Here is a 20,305-nt window from a genome sequence, read left to right on the forward strand (position 1 = left end):
GGGCGAAGGAACTAAGAAAAGAGAATAGCATTTTTACAGGTGATAGGGCATGAAAAGGTATAGTTAAGACGGAATCAATAGGTTTATAAAAGCTGTCAGTTGATAGTTTGTCTCCAGAGATGGAGACAGAGATCGAGAAAAAGAGAGGGAAGTGTCAGAGATGGACCAAGTGAATTTAAGGGCAGGGTGAAAATTAGAGACAAAGTTGATGAAATTGTTGAGCTCAGCATGGGTGCATTGAAGCAATGCCAATGCAGTCATCAATGTAGCAGAGGAAGAGTTGAGGGGAATTACCAGGGAAGGCTTCAATCATGTACTGTTCTACATAGCCAATGAAGAGGCAGGCAGAGCTGGGGCCCATGAGAATGCCCATGGCTACACCTTGAGTTTGGAGAAAGTGGGAGGAGCTGAAGGAAAATAATTGTTGAGGGTAAGGACCAGTTCTGCTCGATGGAGGAGGGTGTTGGTGGAAAGGAATTGGTTGGTTCTTTTGTCAAGGAAGAGCCAACCAATTCCTAGAAGGTGCTATCTTGAAATAACAAAGGTCTGTGATTAGGAGGCATTTGTCTTGTCATGGGAGCCAGCTCTTTGCAGAGGAAAATATTGGGATAATTTTATCATTACTTTTAAAACACAAGCACACTCTTTGGCAATCTAAGGAAAAGACAGCTTTAAATCAAAACAACACTTCACAAAGCAGTAGTCTCTGCCCTCCTACTCTTCCGAGAACGCACCTCAAAGCACCAGAGAGACAAAACCAACACACATTTAGCAAAGCCAGCCAACATCTGTATTCTCTCGAAGCCCAACATCTCCAGCACTATGGCTTTAATTACATTAAGTTAATTACGAAGTTAGCTCAGCAGACTACATGGTTTGCATACCTGGCATCCAACTACCAAAAAATCTTTACATGCTCTAAACTGGCCAGAGTATCTTAGATGACAGAAGAAATGACTTGAACAAATCATCAAAACTTCCATTACAAGTGTAGCATTCGAATAAATTTGTGTAAACTCTTAGCTAATAATGGCTTAAAATGCGCTTCTTTGGCAATGAGAACCCCAAGTGCACTCACTGACAGTGCAGAGAAACCCACAGTAAATGTCAGAAGGGACACACCACCTCCTAAACTACAAACCCACCCATCCCCGTGGATCCCGCTTTGTCTTTATCAAGACCAGAGAAGATAAATCTCTCATGTAAGCAAGTCATTCTCAATTCTAATTGATTATCTAAGAAAAATGAAATATTGTGTTCAATTCAAAGACACTTTATGTGAAGAAACTTTGTTGATCTGCATCACCATCTTCAAACAGAAATTAAACAGTAGTTATTTGAGTTGTTCTCTGATCATGGCAATTCACTTGCAAATATTTCGTCACTATATGAGGAGACATCATCAGTGTGCTATTAATTGTGGCGTGACCTCCGAATACTTGGCCTTTATGTACTTATCAATCAACTAAATGGTCGTCATTTTAGAAACTCAATTGTGATGTGGGGAGGAAATGCCATCATTGATTGGTTGTGTGACAAATTTTGTGCATTATGGTCAGGAAATTTTCCCACAGTTGCTCATAAATAGTAATCAAGATCTTGTCTAAAAGCTTGGTTCATTCTTTTGATCTGCAAAGTCCTCTCCTCAACATTGCTGCTGGCTTATGCACAACCCAAAATTCTATGTTGTGTGCAGTTTTTCATTGATTCTATTGTATTTCAGCAATGCAGAAGAAAATACTTTGCAGACCAAAAGAATGAACCAAGCTTAATTGGACAAGACCAATGTGGTCTACAAGATCCAGTGCAGGAATTGCATCAAATGTTACGTAGGCCAAATTGGGAGAAAGCTATCCACGAGGATCCATGAACATCAACTGTGGTAAAGTGGCATCCTTAGTCTCTACCAATGAAGATCAAGAGGGACACAGTCGAATGGGCATCAATGAAAGACATTGGGCAAGCAAAGACGCAATGCACAAGAGAATGCCTCAAAATGTGGCTTTCCGTGAACAGTTCTGTAAACAAACATGTAGGCATCGATCCTGTTTATGAGCCAATGCGAGCAAAGTTCCAGACTACAATGTATGAAGTTTCCCACACAATCAATCAAGAGACTTCCACCCCCCCCCCCCCACCACATCACAATTGAGTTTCTGAAGTGACAACCAATCAGCTGATTGATAAGGACAAATTTCGGAAGTCAAACAACAATTAATAGCACACTGAAGATGGGTCTTCCTATGGTGATGAAACATTTGCACGTGAATTACCAAGATCGGAGAACAACTCGTATTAGCCATCAACCACTCAAGCTACACGTATTCCAAATTATTATAAGCAATGCTTTTTACTATCTAAAATAAAAGTATTGCTAATCAGGGATAGTGTCACAGCTGAAGAAAAGGAGGCAATCATGAAGGGATTGTCTACTGAGTCAGTGTGAGTGGAAGTCAGAAAAAGGATGGGGGCAATAACTCTACTAAGTGCTTTTTATAAACTCCCCCCCCCCCCAATAGTAACAGAGACATTGAGGAGCAGATAGAGTGGCAGATTCTGCACAGTGCAATAATAAAAAGCTTGTTGTGATGACTGTTTTAACTTTCCTAATATTGGCTGGCATCTCCTTAGAGCAAGGGGTTTGAATGGGGTGGAGTTTGTTAGGTGTGCTCAGAAGGTTTCCTGACGCAATATGTAGATAAGCCAAATAGAGGTTGTACTTGATCTGGTATTGAGAAATGAACCTGGTTAGGTGTCAGATCTCTTGGTGGGAGAGCATTTTGGAGGTAGTGATCACAACTTTGTCTCTATCACCAGAGCACTGGAGAGGGATAAGAGCAAACAATTTGGGAAAACATTTAATCGGGGTAGGGGGAAATACGATGCTGTTAGACAGGAACTTAGAAGCATAAATTGGGAGTAGATGTTCTCAGGTAAATGCACAGCAGGGAACATATGCATGATGTTCTGCTTGGGTATGTTCCCTTGAAGCAGGGAAAGGATGATAGGGTAAAAGAACCATAGTGTACAAAGGATGTAGAAAATCAGTTTATTAAACACTCTTCATAATGCAAGCCATTCAATCATGGAATCATTTTCGTGAATCTTCTTTGAACCCTCTCCAGTTTCAATACATCCTTTCTAAGATAACGAGCCCAAACCTGTTCACAATACTCCAAGTAAGGCCTCACCAGCGCTTCATAAAGCCCCAACATTACATCTTTGCTTTTATATTCTAGTTCTCTTGAAATGAATGCCAACAATACTTCATCCTCTAGGGACGTATATATCCTGTGCCTTCCGAATGGCTTCCAGAAATTCTAGCCATTGCTGCTCTGCCATCATCCCGGCCAATGTTCTTTTCCTGTCAATACTGGCCAGCTCCTCCCTCATGCCTCTGTAATTCCATTTACTCCACCATAAGACCATAAGGTAGAGGAGCTGAATTAAGCCATTTGGCCCATCATGTCTGCTCCACCATTCAATCATGGGCAGATCCAATTTTTCCAATCATCCCTACTCCCCTGCCTTCTCCCCATACCCTTTGATTCCCTGGCTAATCAAGAACCTATCTATCTCTGCCTTAAATGCACCCAATGGCTTGGACTCCACAACCACTCGTGTCAACAAATCCCACAGATTTACCACCCTCTGACTAAAGTAATTTCTCCACATTTCTGTTCTAAAAGGATGTCCTTCAGTCCTCAAGTTATGCCCTCTTGCCTTTGACTGCTCTACCATGGGAAATAATTTTGCCATATCTAATCTGTTCAGGCCTTTTAACAATTGGAATGCTTCAATAAAATCCCCCCCTCGTTCTCCTGAACTACAGGGAATACAGCCCAAGAGCTGCCAGACTTTCCTTATAGGGTAACCCTTTTATTCCTGGGATCATTCTCATGAATCTGAGCCTTCTCCAATGTCAATATATTCTTTCTAAAATAAGGAGTCCAAAACTACACACTAGACTCCAAGTGCGGTCTCACGAGTATCTTACAGAGCCTCAAGATCACCTCCCTGCTATTATATTCTATACCTCCAGAAATGAATGCCAACATTGCATTCGCCTTCTACACCATCAACTCAACCTGGAAGTTGCATCTCTATGTAACACTTACCCAAAAGGCTGGTATATGTCTAGGGGAAACGAAGTTCCAGCAACTCACCAACCCACCTCCCGTACACGCAGGTGCTGTGAGAATCGAGTTTATGCCTCGCGCCCACCAACAGTATCAAACCCACAACAAATACCGTTATGAAATACACTTTAAAGAGTTTACTAAAATTAAAAGAGTAGTAGGCAATACAATATATATATATAAAAGGAAAAAAACAAAAGGCGCCAACTTATCAAAGTTCAGTCTGTTTAGTGCACTCGTTGGAGCTCAATCAACGAACCAATCGACCCATCCGGCCGTCGCACCTGGGACCACCCCGGTGGTCTTACGAGCAGTCCAGCACATGTCCACCTTCCTCGGCGTCTTCCTCGGCCTCCCCCTCACACCAAAAAACCCGCGAAAACTCCTCCCCCAAGTTCCCAGCATCACAAGACACAATAACATTCCCCATTGATTAAGAAATGAATACAATTACCATATCAGCCATTCCAAAGCGAAACAACGGCGAGAGAAACACTTATCCGACAAAGAAGCATTCCTGCTCGTAACAAACCAAAGAAGCCATTTTGAGTAACATACACAGGACATTGTACATCTACATTTTGAATTCTCTCCCCATCTAAATGATGGTCTTGTAGTGGTGTGCTACACGCGGCGCTGAAATAACGACACAGAGTCTGTAAACTGCAGTTAAAGATGATTTTATTCGAACTTCGCGGCTTCGCTTTAAACCCTCCCTGATCCCGCCCTCTCCAGGCACTGATGCTGTAGGAGGCACGTATTCACAGTCCCGCACGAGCTTTTCCCTTTGTTAGTGAAGCAGACCTGGTGCCCTTTAGGGACTGGCCTTTATGCCGGCGCGCTGGCTATTTGTGAGCCGGTTCGAGTGCGCTAGGAAGTGGGTCGCCACAGTCTGCCCATTTATTTCTTCCACCAAAGTGCATGACCATACACTTTCCAACATTGTATTTCATTTGCCACTTCTTTGCCCATTCACCTAAACTATCTAAGTCTCTCTGCAGGCTCTCTGTTCCCTCAACACTACCCGCTCCTCCACCTATCTTTGTATCATTGGCAAATTTAGCCACAAATCCATTAATCCCATAGTCCAAATCATTGACATACATCATAAAAACAGTGATACCAACACTGACCCTTGTGGAACTCCACTGCTAATCAGCAGCCAGCCAGAATAGGATCCCTTTATTCCCACTCTCTGTTTTCTGCCGATCAGCCAATGCTCCACTCACGCTAGTAACTTCCCTGCAATTCCATGGTCTCTTACTTTGCTAAGCAGCGTCATGTGTGGCACCTTGTCAAAGGCCATCTGAAAATCCAAGTACACCACATCTACTGCATCTCCTTTGTTTTGTGGGCATTCACAGTAAATATAAAGAAATAATACTGAATCGTTGAAAAACTACGCACAACAAAGATGGACAAACAAGATGTGAAAAGACAACAAATAGTGTAAATAGAAAAAAATAATAAATTAATAAGTAATAAATATCAACAACATGATTTGTAGGATCCTTGAATGAGAATCCAGTGTGTAGGATCAGTTCAGTATTGGGGTGAGTGAAGTTAACCCCTCTGGTTCAGGAGCCTGATGGTTGAGGGTTAATAACTGTTCCTGAACCTAGTGGTATGGAACCTGAAGCTCCTGTACTTCCTTCCCCTTGAGAATACAGCATTGACTGGACGGTGATGGATGATGGATGCTGTTTTCTTGCGACAGCACTCCTTGTAGGTGAGCTCAATGGTGGGGCTTTAACCTGTGCTGGTCTGCATTGTATCCACTACTTCTATTAGGTTTTTCCATTCAAGGGCATTGGTCTTTCCATACCAGGCGATGGTGCAAGGAGTCAAAATACTCTCTAGCATGTATCTATTATAAGTTTACCAAAGCTTTTGATGGCATGCTGAATATTTGCAAATTTCTAAGCAAGTAAAGGAGTAGCTGGGCCTAGATCGTCCGAAATGATAGCACAAAGGAATTTAAAGTTACTGACCCTCTTCACCTCTGAGGTCTGGCTCATGGATCTCTGGTTTCCCTCTCCTGTATTCAATAATCAGCAATTTGTTTTTGCTGACATTGAGTGAGAGGTTATTATTGTGGTAACTTGCAGGTTCATCACCACCTTTGATTCAGCCAGCAATAGTGGTGTTCACAGCAAACTTAAATATGGAATAGGAGCAATTCTTAGCTTCACATTCAGAAGTGTGAAGCAAGTAGAGCAAGAGGCTAATCACCAGTCTTTGTTGTGCACCTGGGCCGATGGGGATTACAGAGCAGATGTGGTTTCCAATGCAAACTAACTTACGTCTGCAAGTGAGGAAATCGCAGATCCAGTTGCACAAGGAGGTGTTGAGACCAAGGTCTTGAAACTTATTGATTGGTTTTGAGGGGTGATGGTGTTGAATGCAGAGTTGTAGTCAATGAAGAGCATCCTGATGTATGCATCTTCACTGTCCAGGTGTTCCAGATCTGAGTGAACAGCGGATGGAATGGCATCTGCTATTGAATTCTAGTATCTTGAATTTTACCAGTATTATAATCAATCCATTCCAGCTGTTGGTCCACATCAGTGTGAAGAAATACCTGCAAGCATCAGTTATAAATTTACATACTGACCCCAAAATCTTTGCATAACTAAAACTACTTTCCTTTTGTATCTTGAGAAAGTATACTAAGTTTATATACTGCATTGAAAATTTGCTGTACCTTTATGGTATGAAAGCTCTTGATGTATTTCTAGGTGAGAAATTCTACCTGCCAACTATGATATGTATACCTGCCAACCTGTATTACTCCCTTGTGGGAGTAATAGTGTCCCTTCCTCTAAAGATTGATATGAATAAATATATTTTTATTGCTTGCATTTTATAGTTCATTTCCCATCTACTTAATGGTGAAAGTGCCTCATTGACTATGATTTTCACTGTCATTATGCAAGTGAACAAAGCAACAAATCTGAACAGTGAGCTCCAACAAATAACAAACATTTAATAACTTAATTCAGTTTTTTCATGGTACTGAGAGAGGCAATAGCATTTGCCATAACCCTAGGCAACTATCTGACCATATTAAGTAAAATCATATGAAGTTTTGAAAACACTCATAAACTCAAATCAAAAGATATCCCAAAATGCAAATATGCTTTGGTCCCACTTGAAGTTTCATGTTACAATATGATCTCTTCTTTTGGTCCAGAAATTAAAGTTACAACCAGCTAAAACTGGAGTGTGGGACACTGAAGCTGATGTGTTTTTTTTTATGTTTTAATCTTTTTCTTTCAGCAAGTGATTATTTTACCTTGTCATTGGGAAAATCAAATACTAAAGTACATGGACTTTTTAAAATATAAAGTAGCGTTACAAAGAATAGAAGAAGTGGACTACTGAGCCGCTGTGCCTGCTCTGTCATTCATTAAGGTTATGACTGATATTTACCCACAGTGTTCAAATTCCATTTATATTAATGATCAAAACTATCAGAGTAGCATTGCAAAAAGATGTAGAGTGATAACCTAGCAGAGAAGTTGATACTTTTTTTTGAAAAAAAATTGGACATCTGAAATAGAACAAAAAAAAATCTGGAAATAACTGTGGAAAGAGAAGTAGATTTAATGTTCACACTGAACCTCCTTCATCAGAACTTGGAGAACTCAAAAAGAAGATCAAAGTCCTAGAAATACTGTGGTGATCACCCATACATGGTCAGTAAAATCTTAGCTTCTCTGTGAAGTTCATTGCAGAAGGAAGTCACATCTGAAATTTTAACCTTTTTAAATTCAGACACCTGCATTTCTAACTCGATTCAAAGTGGTCTTCCCATAATACACTTTTACCTCCTAAATATTTGTGACACAATTTGTGAATCAATTGCCTTCTTAATTTTATTGTGCAGAAAAGTTGTTCTGCTGTTCCTTCACTGTAAAACAAAACTTCTCTTGGTTTTATGACTCATGACATAATGTGCAAGGTCCAGAATCTCCCATCCAATGTAATATCTACTAATGACTCAGTGCTTTTCATCTGTCGGTGACATATTTTTGCTAACAATTCAGATGGTACATAATAAATGACATTCTTGCCCTCCAGCACTTGGTGCCACAAGAGACTATTTAGTTTAGAAAACAGTTATAAAAGTAATTCATTCAAGCTGTTCGTAAAATTTCTCAAATCGTACCTTGTTGCCAACCAATGCTGATCATTCCATTCTCTCCAGCAACCCGTGTATAATTTGCACCATTCTGAATTCTTCTCAATTTACTTACAGACCACAGGGAGTTCAATCACCTCCGGTAAAGGACAAAATTCTAAAATTTCTGCCTGATCTCTCAGGTTAATCAACATAACAAGAACCTAGAGAATGTGCAATGTGCAGGGCCTCTGCATTGTTTCGTTCACAACATTAATAAACCATGTCTGCTTATTTGCTTGAAGGGAGCCGAGAATAAAAAAAAATGCAAGTAGCTGTTTGGTATGCTTTTTTAAGTTTGACAATGCAAGAGCCATTTTGCAATCAATCACAGGTCTAGAGCTATATATGCAGCAGGAGTTTCAGACTTCCTTTCCTAAAACACAGTAGGCAATATGGTAGCATTTTAACAATGATCCAGTGCATTTCATAGTCGCTATCACTGATGCTACCTTTTTGATATATAGTTTAATTGGAGGTATTTAATTCTTCCATTTAATGTGATAAATCATGAATTCAAACTGTTCAATGTAGAGATTTCTCAGCAGCCACATTTGAGTCACAAAGGCTGTGGCCTAACCTTTGTCAAAATTAAGGGTGTGCCTTTGGGATAAAACTTGGATTTAAAAGGTCAGGATCCCTTTGTAGTAGTCTGTATGAGAGTCAATGTCGTAGGTAGAACTATGAAGGATGCTCTGCAGTGGAAGGAAATTAACAAGGGAGCACCATCTGGTGATTTCCTCCAAGTTTCACATCTTCCTGACTTGTTTATCTCTGGTCATTCATCTTCTCTGTGTTCAAATCTCGGAGCTGCATACCCCTCAACCATGTGGAACTACCTTCAACAGAATAACTGTAGTACTCCAGAAACGTGGGTCACTGCCACTTTCTCAAGAGAATTTGAGATGAGTAATAAATACTGGTCCTCCCAGTGATGCCAGGATATTATCTCTGGACTAGTCGCTGGGTAATATACAAATGGCATAGAGTCAAGCATGTGCCTCAGCAAAAGGTGTGGAGCTCTGACTAAACTAGTCCGGTAGCTAAACCATTATACTGTAATATTCCACAAAATTATCCCAGTGATCCAGATCAAGATCAGCTGCAAACCCATCTTCCTTTGTCACAGGTTATCATTTGGTTAATTATTAAGAGTAGTGTATATATTATTAAGTAGATAATTGACATTGGGTTGATCTTCTCACTTCATAATTGGCAATTCATATCCAACCTACTAATATTAGACCTATGATAGAGAATAATATTGAAATAATATCTTGCCTAAAATGTTGTTTTTCCTAATTGAAATACAACTTACCAGCTTGTCTTAAAATAGAATTTTTCTATTCTGTAACTTAAACCTTGTAGAGAAGAAGGCCCAGTCCCTTCAGTAGAATACATCATGTAAATGAGAAGTTCTTGAATAAATTTGTTTTACAACCTTTCACAAGAATAGACACTTATAAAATATGTTTAACACAATGATGTAGCATGTTGAATCACCAATGCAGCTTGGGAATGAACTGCTTCATGCTGATTTACATAGGATGAAGCAACTCACTGAAAACTGTTCCTATTATCCTTCATGAACAAAGCTGGTCCATAAGTATCACTGAAGTCTCAGAATTCTCTCTAGACGATAGTCACATGCAAATACTTAATACATCAGTGAGAAGAAACTTTATTTAATGAAATAAATTCTTACACCAAAATATTGGATGAGATCATTCAAAGGCCAACATGTTCAAATGCACCAAAAACTTGTTTATCTGCTGTCTATCCCACTTCAAATTCAGACATATTTTCTAAGAGTGTGCATTTGAATGCTAAGTAGATCGAAATGTTCTTTTTAAATAGAAGCTTAGTGAGAAATGGAAATGGAACTACTCATAGTAATGATTATGCTTATCAAGCCATTATACTAAACAGGCCTTTAGATAAGAAACTGATGATCATAAAATGTGCTAATTTTTTGAAATATAAATTTATGATGGTATTGAAATGGGCTTCTCAAAGTTCAGTGAACAAAGAATGTTTATTTAGACTCTGCTTGTGGTTTAGTTGTTCTATTTGCTTCAGTTCATGGCTGTAGGTGCTTTGATATTCCTCTTCATTTACTGCCATTCTAGCTTTGAACATTGTTGGAGGCTGTTATCCACAAATTTTAATACTTTTGGCTCTTCCTTGCTGAAAATAAATATGCAAATATACTTGTGTGGTCTCACCTTGCATTCCTTCAATCTTTAATGGCATGGAACTATTCATGCCAAAGGTTCCAGCTTCAATAGAGAGTCTACCATACAAGTGATGCCATTAGCTTAGCAAAAGGAACAGAACGTTTCTTGATGCTTTAACTGTAGTTTTATTAAATTCTTAATTCTTAACTTTAATTATAAATATGAATTCCTCCTGATCCCTCCTCCTTACCACCTCTGCCTTACTTACAGAATCTCCTTAAAGTTACCAATTTGGCTTTGGTCACTTGCCCTCACATCTTCACAGTTCACGCTTGCCTGAAAATTTGATTAACTGGCACCATTTTTTTCTACTGTGCAATTCAAAGTCTGTACAGATAAATGTTAATGTAAGTTGTGGACTTACCAGGTTGATTAGGGTGCAATGGTAGCATGGTGGTTAGCATAATGCTATAGGGTATCAGCAGCCAGGGTTCAATTCCCACCCACTGACTGTAAGGAGCTTGTCATTCTCCCTGTGACCATATGCATTTCCTCTAGGTGCTCCGGTTTCCTCCCGCAGTCCACAGACATACCAGTTGGTTGGTTAGGTTTACTGATTATTGTAAATTGTCCCATGATTAGGCTAGGATTAAATTGGGGGATGCTCAGGGGCATGGCTCGAAGAGAGGGAAGGGCCTATTCTGCACCGTATCTCAATAAAATAAAGTAAAATAAAAAGCCTACAATTTGTGTTCTATTAACCTCCATTCCCCCAATACATAATGAGCAGAAGACCTTTGGTGTGAGAATTTGCATGTTAATTATGTTCATTGCATGTCTATGTACCACTTCTGGGATTTTCAGAATATAACCATATAACGATATAACAATCACAGCACGGAAAAAGGCCATCTCAGCTCTCCTAGTCCGTGCCGAACTCTTAATCTCACCTAGTCCCACCTACCCGCACTCAGCCCATAACCCTCCACTCCTTTCCTGTCCATATACCTATCTAATTTTACCTTAAATGACACAACTGAACTGGCCTCTACTACTTCTACAGGAAGCTCATTCCACACAGCTATCAATCTCTGAGTAAAGAAATACCCCCTCATGTTTCCCTTAAACTTCTGCCCCCTAACTCTCAAATCATGTCCTCTCGTTTGAATCTCCCTTACTCTCAATGGAAACAGCCTATTCACGTCAAATCTATCTATCCCTCTCAAAATTTTAAATACCTCGATCAAATCCCCCCCCAACCTTCTACGCTCCAATGAATAGAGACCTAACTTGTTCAACCTTTCTCTGTAACTTAAGTGCTGAAACCCAGGTAACATCCTAGTAAATCGTCTCTGCACTCTCTCTAATTTATTGATATCTTTCCTATAATTCGGTGACCAGAACTGCACACAATATTCTAAATTTGGCCTTACCAATGCCTTGTACAATTTTAACATTACATTCCAACTCCTGTACTCAATGCTTTGATTTATAAAGGCCAGCGTTCCAAAAGCCTTCTTCACCACCCTATCTACATGAAACTCCACCTTCAGGGAACTATGGACTGTTATTCCTAGATCTCTCTGTTCCTCTGCATTCCTCAATGCCCTACCATTTACCCTGTATGTTCTATTTGGATTATTCCTGCCAAAATGTAGAACCTCACACTTCTCAGCATTAAACTCCATCTGCCAACGTTCAGCCCATTCTTCTAACCGGCATAAATCTCCCAGCAAGCTTTGAAAACCCACCTCATTATCCACAACAACTCCTACCTTAGTATCATCGGCATACTTACTAATCCAATTTACCACCCCATCATCCAGATCATTTATGTATATTACAAACAACATTGGGCCCAAAACAGATCCCTGAGGCACCCCGCTAGTCACCGGCCTCCATCCCGATAAACAATTATTCACCACTACTCTCTGGCATCTCCCATCTAGCCACTGATGAATCCATTTTATTAGTCCAGCATTAATACCTAACGACTGAACCTTCTTAACTAACCTTCCATGTGGAACTTTGTCAAAGGCTTTGCTGAAGTCCATATACACTACATCCACTGCCTTACCCTCGTCAACATTCCTCTTAACTTCTTCAAAAAATTCAATTAAGGTTTGTCAAACATGAACATGACCTTCCACGCACAAATCTATGCTGGCTACTCCTAATCAGATCCTGTCTATCCAGATAATTATTAATACTATCTCTAAGAATGGTTTCCATTAATTTACCCACCACTGATGTCAAACTGACAGGTCTATAATTGCTAGGCTTACTTCTAGAACCCTTTTTAAACAATGGAACCACATGAGCAATACGCCAATCCTCCGGCACAATCCCCGATTCTCATGACATCTTAAAGATCTCTGTCAGAGCTCCTGCTATTTCTACACAAACTTCCCTCAAGGTCCTGGGGAATATCCTGTCAGGACCCGGAGATTTATCCACTTTTAAATTTCTTAAAAGTGCCAGTACTTCCACCTCTTTAACTGTCATAGGTGCCATAACTTCCTTACTTGTTTCCCACACCTTACACAATTCAATATCCTTGTCCTTAGTGAATACCGAAGAGAAGAAATCATTCAAAATCTCTCCCATCTCCCTCGGCTCAACACATAGCTGACCTCTATTCTCTAAGGGGCCAATTTTATCCCTCACTATCCTCTTGCTTTTAATATAACTGTAGAAACCTTTCAGATTTACTTTCACCTTATTTGCCAAACCAACCTCGTATCTTCTTTTAGCTTTTCTAATCTCTTTCTTAAGATTCCTTTTACATTCTTTATATTCCTCGAGCAATTCCTTTACTCCATCCTGCCTATATCTATTGTAGACATCCCTCTTTTTCCAAACCAAATTTCTAATATCCCTTGAAAATCATGGTGCTTTCAAACCTTTAACCTTTCCTTTCAACCTAACAGGAACATAAAGATTCTGTACCCTCATAATTTCACCCTTAAATGACCTCCATTTCTCTATTACATCCTTCCCATAAAACAACTTGACCCAATCCACTCTCTCTAAATCCCTTTGCATCTCCTCAAAGTTAGCCTTTGTCCAATCAAAAATCTCATCTCTAGGTCCTGTCCTGTCCTTCTCCATAATTATATTGAAGCTAATGCTATTGTGATCACTGGACCCGAAGTGTTCCCCAACACATACATCTGTCAGCTGACCTATCGCATTCCCTAACAGGAGATCCAACACTGCCCCATCTCTAGTCGGTACTTCTATGTATTGTTGCAAAAAACTATCCTGCACACATTTCACAAACTCTAAACCATCCAGCCCTTTTACAGAATGAGCTTCCCAGTCTATGTGTGGAAAATTAAAATCTCCCGCAATCACCACCTTGTGTTTACTACAAATATCTGCTATCTCCTTACACATTTGCTCTTCCGACTCACGCTCCACATTAGGTGGCCTATAATACACTCCTATCAGTGTTACTACGCCCTTCCCATTCCTCAATTCCACCCAAATAGTCTCCCTAGAGGAGCTCTCTAATCTATCCTTCCAAAGCACCGCCATAAGATTTTCTCGGACAAACAATGCAACACCTCCTCCTCTGGCCCCTCCTACTTGATCACACCTGAAGCAACTAAATCCAGGAATATTTAGTTGCCAATCACACCCTTCCTGCAACCATGTTTCACTAATAGCTACAACATCATAATTCTAGGTATCAATCCACGCTTTAAGCTCATCCACTTTTCTTACAATGCTCCTAGCATTAAAATAGATACATTTAAGATACTCTCCACCCCCTCCTCTCTTTTCATCCCTAACAATGCATTCAAATTTATTATCCTTTTCTTTCTTCTCCCCTACATCTTCGGGCTGAGCGCATCCCTTCTCCATCACCTGCCTTTCCTCCTTCACACACTCTGTATTTACTTGCTCTACTGGTGAACTAGCCTCCTCTCCCATGGTTTCCTCAAATTGATTCCCACCCCCCCATCTTACTAGTTTAAAGTCTGCCCTGTAGCCCCAGCAAACCTTCCCGCTAGGATATTGGTCCCCCCAGGATTCAAGTGTAACCCGTCCTTCTTGAACAGGTCACGCCTGCCCCAGAAGAGGTCCCAATGATCCAGAAACTTGAATCCCTGCCCCCTGCTCCAATCCCACAGCCACGCATTCATCCTCCACCTAATTCTATTCCTACTCTCACTGTCGGGTGGCACAGACAGTAATCCCGAGATTACTACCTTTGCGGTCCTTCTTCTTAACTGCCTTCCTAACTCCCTATACTCTCGTTTCAGGACCTCTTCCCCTTTCCTACCTATGTCATTGGTACCTACATGTACCACGACCTCTGGCTCCTCACCCTCCCACTTCAGGATATCTTGGACGCGATCAGAAACGTCCCGAACCCTGGCACCAGGGAGGCAAATTACCATCCGGGACTCCCGATCACTTCCACAGAACTGCCTGTCTGAACCCCTGACTATCAAGTCCCCTATTACTATGGTCTTCTTTCTTCTATCCCTACCCTTCTGAGCTACAGGGCCGTCCTCTGTGCCGGAGGCCCGGCCACTGTCACTTCCACCAGGAAGGCTGTCCCCCCCCCCAACAGTACTCAAGCATGAGTACTTATTGTCAAGGGGTACAGCCACCGGGGTACTCTCTAGTACCTGCCTCTTCCCCTTCCTAACCGTGGCCCACCTATCTGCCTCCCGTGGCCCCGGAGTGACCACCTGCCTGTAACTCCTCTCTATCACCTCCTCACTCTCCCTGACCAGGCGAAGGTCATCGAGCTGCAGCTCCAGTTCCCTAACTCGGTCCCTCAGGAGCTGCAGTTCGACGCACCTGGCGCAGATGTGGACGTCCAGGAGGCTTGGAGACTCCAGGACCTCCCACATCCGACACCGAAAACAACAAGCTGCCCTCACACTCATACTTCCAGAAAAACTGAAAAATAACAAGAACTGAAAGATAAGCCTACTGTGCCCTCTTCTGCCTAAGCCCCCTGAGCCCAAGCCCTACACTCTGCTCCAGGCACACTCCGCTGCCCGCTTCTTAAGGCTGTGTTCTTTTTATATCTTCCCTCCTTCCCAGGCCTCCTCACACGCCTGCGCAGTCCCACCTCTCAGAACTCCGATCTGAGACGCAATTGGACAATTTGAAAATGGCCGCCGCCGCACTTCCTCTCAAAGCCTCGCTGTCCTCTTCCAAAAGAGAACTCATATGTGAGTGGCTCACGTGGTTTGAAGTCTACTTATGCAGAGACAGACTTCCAATGTAATTGTAAAAACTCCTCTGCTCCTTAAATGAGTCTTTACTCACCTTTCAAAGTTCACACCTTTTCAGTGATTCCCGCAACTGAGCCAGACTGCCCCAGCCTGAGAATGACCTGATGCATCTTGTGCACTTCACATCAATGAAACATACCAAGGAAAGGGCTAAACTCTTGCAAGCCGTGTTCATTAAGGCACATAGATGGTGTCAGTACCAAAGGCAAATATCTCCACCTTAATACTTGATAATTTTTTAAAAACACTTGTAACAGGTAATCAAAAATTTGGATCCTTCTAATGTACCACCAAATTTATACATTTTATACCATCAAGAATTAGATTTTAAAAATGAATGTATTTTGTCTTTTTAGTTCCCTCTAAAAGGAATGACAGTGTCTCACCTAAGAACAATATTAGAAACATTAAGTGCTTGCATTCCCATATTGCTTAATTGCTTTATGTTACGTCAATATTTTTTGTTTAAAATTGCTGGTCAACCTTCACATGCTTTCCTGGTCATTATGTATATATTTTTCTGCTAAGTGATAGTGTGTAGCTTCAAATGCAGATAATAGGAATTATATTCTTATTTAAATCTTACAAAAGCTAACAAAGGTCTTCTTGTTCAGTCTGTTCACAGTATTCCAAAGGAGTTTATGCCATTTTTGGCTTCTATGATAAGAGATCGGTGAACACACTAACATCTTTCTGCGGAGCACTGCACACTTCCTTCATCACGCCAAGTTTTCCTACAGAAGGTGAAGTTCAGTTCGTTATTCAGCTGAGGCCTCCACTACAAGGAGCACTGTTAAGCCTTCTTACACACTACAAGTGGGAAAGATTTGTCTATCTGTATGACACAGACAGAGGTGAGCTGAAATATGCAAAACAGCATTCTTTGAAATTCAACTTCTGCATGCCTCCTCAGGCTGTGATTTGCTAGGAAGTTTACTTATGTTTATGACTGTCAGTATGTCTTTGCATCCAATGTCTTAGTTTTGATAAAGTAATCCATAAAATATTTGCAAATTGTTTTGAAAATAATTCTATTGTATCACTTGATAAAGTATTTTAATACTTGACCTTCATTAAAAGCAGAACCATAGGTAAGTCTTATAATAAAATAAAGAAATGAAGATTTTAATTTTGTTTCTTATATAATTGACATTTCTGGTTGAGGGTCATATGACTACAATATGCATAATTACAATCATATTACATAGTAAGAAGGAAAATAGAGCAAATTTGATGTTCTAGGTGGTGTTATGGAATCAGTCCCAAGTATTAATACTCATTCACTAACCTCTGAATTGCATGCCCTTAGTCTTTTAAGTAGAAGAGAAGTTTACAGAAATGAACGATGCCCTGCCTCTAACAGATAATGAGTATCAACTATTCAGAATCAGAATCAGATTTAATATCACTGCCATATGTTGTGAAATTTGTTAACTTTAGAGCCACAGTGCAAGGAAATACATGATAAATAAATATGGAGGAAAAAAACAAGTTATATTATGAATATCTATTAAGTAGTTAAGTTTAAATAAGTAGTGCTTAAAAAGACATAAAAAAGTAGTGAGATAGCGTTCATGGGCTTAATGTCCATTTAGGAATCGGATGGCAGAGGGGAAGAAGCTGTTCCTGAGTCGCTGAGTGTGTGCCTTTGGGTTTCTGTACCTCCTTCCCGATGGTAACAGTGTGAAGAGGGCGTGCCCTGGCTGAGGGGAATCCTTAATGATGGGCACCACCTTCCTAAGGCACCGCTCCTTGAAGATGTGTTGCATACTACAGAGGCTAGTACCCATGATGGAGCTGGCTAATTTTACAAGTTTCTGCTGTTTATTTTAGTAGCACCTCCCCTCATACCAGACAGTGATGCAGCCAGACAGAATGCCCTCCACAGTATATTTGTAGAAGTTTTGAGTGTTTTTGTTGACAAACCAGATCTCCTCTAATTCCTAATAAAATATAGCTGCTGTCTTGCCTTCTTTATAACTGTATTAATATGTTGCATCCAGATTAGGTCCTCAGAGATATTGACCCTCAGGAACTTGAAATTGTTCACTCTCTTCATGTCTGATCCCTCTATGAGGATTGGTTTGTGTTCCCTCATTTTACCCTTCCTGAAGTCCACAGTCAGCTCTTTGGTCTTGCTGACACTGAGTGCAGGATTGTTGCTGCCACACCATTCAACTTAATTGGTATATTTCGCTCTTGTACGCCCTTTGGTCACCATCTGAAATTCTGCCAACAATTGTTATAGCATCAGCAAATGAATAGATGGCATTTGAGCTATGCCTAGCCACACAGTCTTGAGTGAAGAAAGAGTAGAGCAGTTGGCTCCCTGTGGTGCACCAGTGCATCTTGCATGCAGATAAATAAGATTAAGCTGATAGCTGAAGATTGTACGCTATGTTTAACAAGAGAATTTAAAACAAAAATATACAGTAAAATGGACACACAAAAGTGGGGGTTCATTTTTATGCCATGCAAGAGAGTTTATTGGTTCGTAGAGAGAAATGTAGCAATAGTTCAGCATGCTGAAGTGCCCTTAACTGTATATACAGTGTAAAAGTGTAGTTGTATAAGCGTTGATGAATATATGCAGGCCAGAATGTGCTGGAGAAAAAGAATGTCCGCAATGTGTTCCATGGTCTGGTCTCTCATTTATGGACTTCCTATTGAACTAATCTATGGTCCTAAGAATAAGCTACATCTTTGCACAAGGCCACAACAAAACAATACTCTGTAATTCCTGTCTTCTGCCTTCATCTTAAGTAGAACTTGGAGGGAAAGTATAAATGAAAATTAAGACATATTACTGATTTGCCTAGTTATCACCAGAAACGTGATGCGAAGCACAGAGTTAACTGTGGCTTTAAAAGACTACACTGAAGTTGACTGGAGTTCATTTGTTTGCATCATCATTTACAAGTTGTATAACAGCAGGTGAGCTTAGCAGTGGCAGTGTAGCTTGGTTGCTTTCCGACAGCAACAGATAAATACTTGCATTTATTTGGAGCCTTTTTGAATCTCAGAATTATTTTGAGCAGTTCACATATAATTAATTTATCTGACATCAGAATAATTTTACAGATTTATTGATTAAGATTAATGCAAAAATGTAATGAATTGTACATACTTTAAAACATGTAAAATGAGCAGGAGAAATGTTACAGTTTCTGTTGTGTGAGGGAGGAATTTCTGCACATGAAAATCATCACTCTGAAATCTTTAAAAATGCTCAGAGAATTTATTTAATTTTAACATGTGTTGGTAATAGTGGATTTGTCTGTATTTAAATACATCAAGTCTCAGGAAAAGAATAGAAATTTAGATATTATTTACGGATAGAATCATATGATCTCCTTAGCTTTGTACTAACCTCTTTTTGAATTTTTAGTTCCATAATGTAAAAATTTGGCAAAGGAAAATAGTTTCTAACTATATTTTCAGCTGAGTGAGCTTTTGAAGACATCTGTCAATGTATTCTTTCATAACGTTGTGACAAAGTTTCACATGACCCATATCTTATAGCTCATGAATCCAAGTAAAGGTGTTGTATTCTATACAGAATAGAAATGTTTTCATGGCTGAAATGAAAATTGCTTGGTCCTAAAGTAACTTGACAGCATCTGTGTGTATCCATTCGAGGATAACGGAACAAGTATTGTTGGAAAATACCATTTTATATTATCTATGGAACTTTGCAATTTGGCATTATTAAGGGCCAATCAATTCAATGAAAAAATATTTTATGAATTAAATAGAGCTTTAAAAACATGTAGATATTATGAAACTAATTATATGATTCATCACACGATACTTCTTTTAAAAAAGAGATCTGCATTACTACGGCTTCTTCTCTGACCTCATATTGTGCCAAAATGAGTTGCAGTTAATGAAGTCCTCAATGAAGTATGATCACAGAGCGATGCAGCCTTATTTTTTCTTAAAAAAATTATAAGCCTTCACATGATTTTTCTCTATTAAATTATTTGTCTCAATTGGGTCCTTTTTTCCTTCCATGACAACTTGCATTCATTTAGATTTTAGAACAGAGAAAACCTGCAGCACAATACAGGCCCTTCAGCCCACAATGCTGTGCTGTACCTTAGAGATTACCTGGGATTACCCATAGCCCCCTATTTTTCTAAGTTCCAGGATCTATCTATCCAGGAATCTCTTAAAAAACCTATCATATCTGCCTCCACCAACATCGCTGGCAGCCCATTCCACGCACTCACCACCCTTTGTGTAAAAAAAACTTACCCCTGACATCTGTGTACCTACTTCCAAGCACCTTAAAGCTATGCTCTCTCGTGCAAGCCATTTCAGCCTTGGGAAAAAGCCTCTGACTATCCACATCATCAATGCCTCTCATCATCTTATACACATCTATCAGGTCAGCTCTCATCCTCTGTCGCTCCAAGGAGAAAAGGCCGAGTTCTGTTAACCTGTTCTCATAAGGTATGTCCTGAATGCAGGCGACATCCTTGTAAATCTCCTCTGTACCCTTTCTATGGTTTCCACATCCTTCCTGTAGTGAGGCGAGCAGAA

General features: G+C 40.2%; 1 protein-coding gene across 3 annotated transcripts in view; it reads left to right on the plus strand.

The window, feature by feature from the left end:
- The window catches only part of LOC132398034 (glutamate receptor 3-like), a 373,054-nt gene that overhangs the window by 55,354 nt on the left and 297,395 nt on the right, over positions 1–20,305 (plus strand). For all 3 annotated transcript variants that reach the window (XM_059976944.1, XM_059976943.1, XM_059976942.1), the window contains exon 3: positions 16,375–16,614. In XM_059976944.1, coding sequence (XP_059832927.1) covers positions 16,375–16,614 — 240 coding nt within the window. The remainder of the gene's footprint in view (positions 1–16,374; positions 16,615–20,305) is intronic.

This window comes from Hypanus sabinus, chromosome 8 (assembly GCF_030144855.1).
Source record: "Hypanus sabinus isolate sHypSab1 chromosome 8, sHypSab1.hap1, whole genome shotgun sequence".
Taxonomy (NCBI): domain Eukaryota; kingdom Metazoa; phylum Chordata; class Chondrichthyes; order Myliobatiformes; family Dasyatidae; genus Hypanus; species Hypanus sabinus.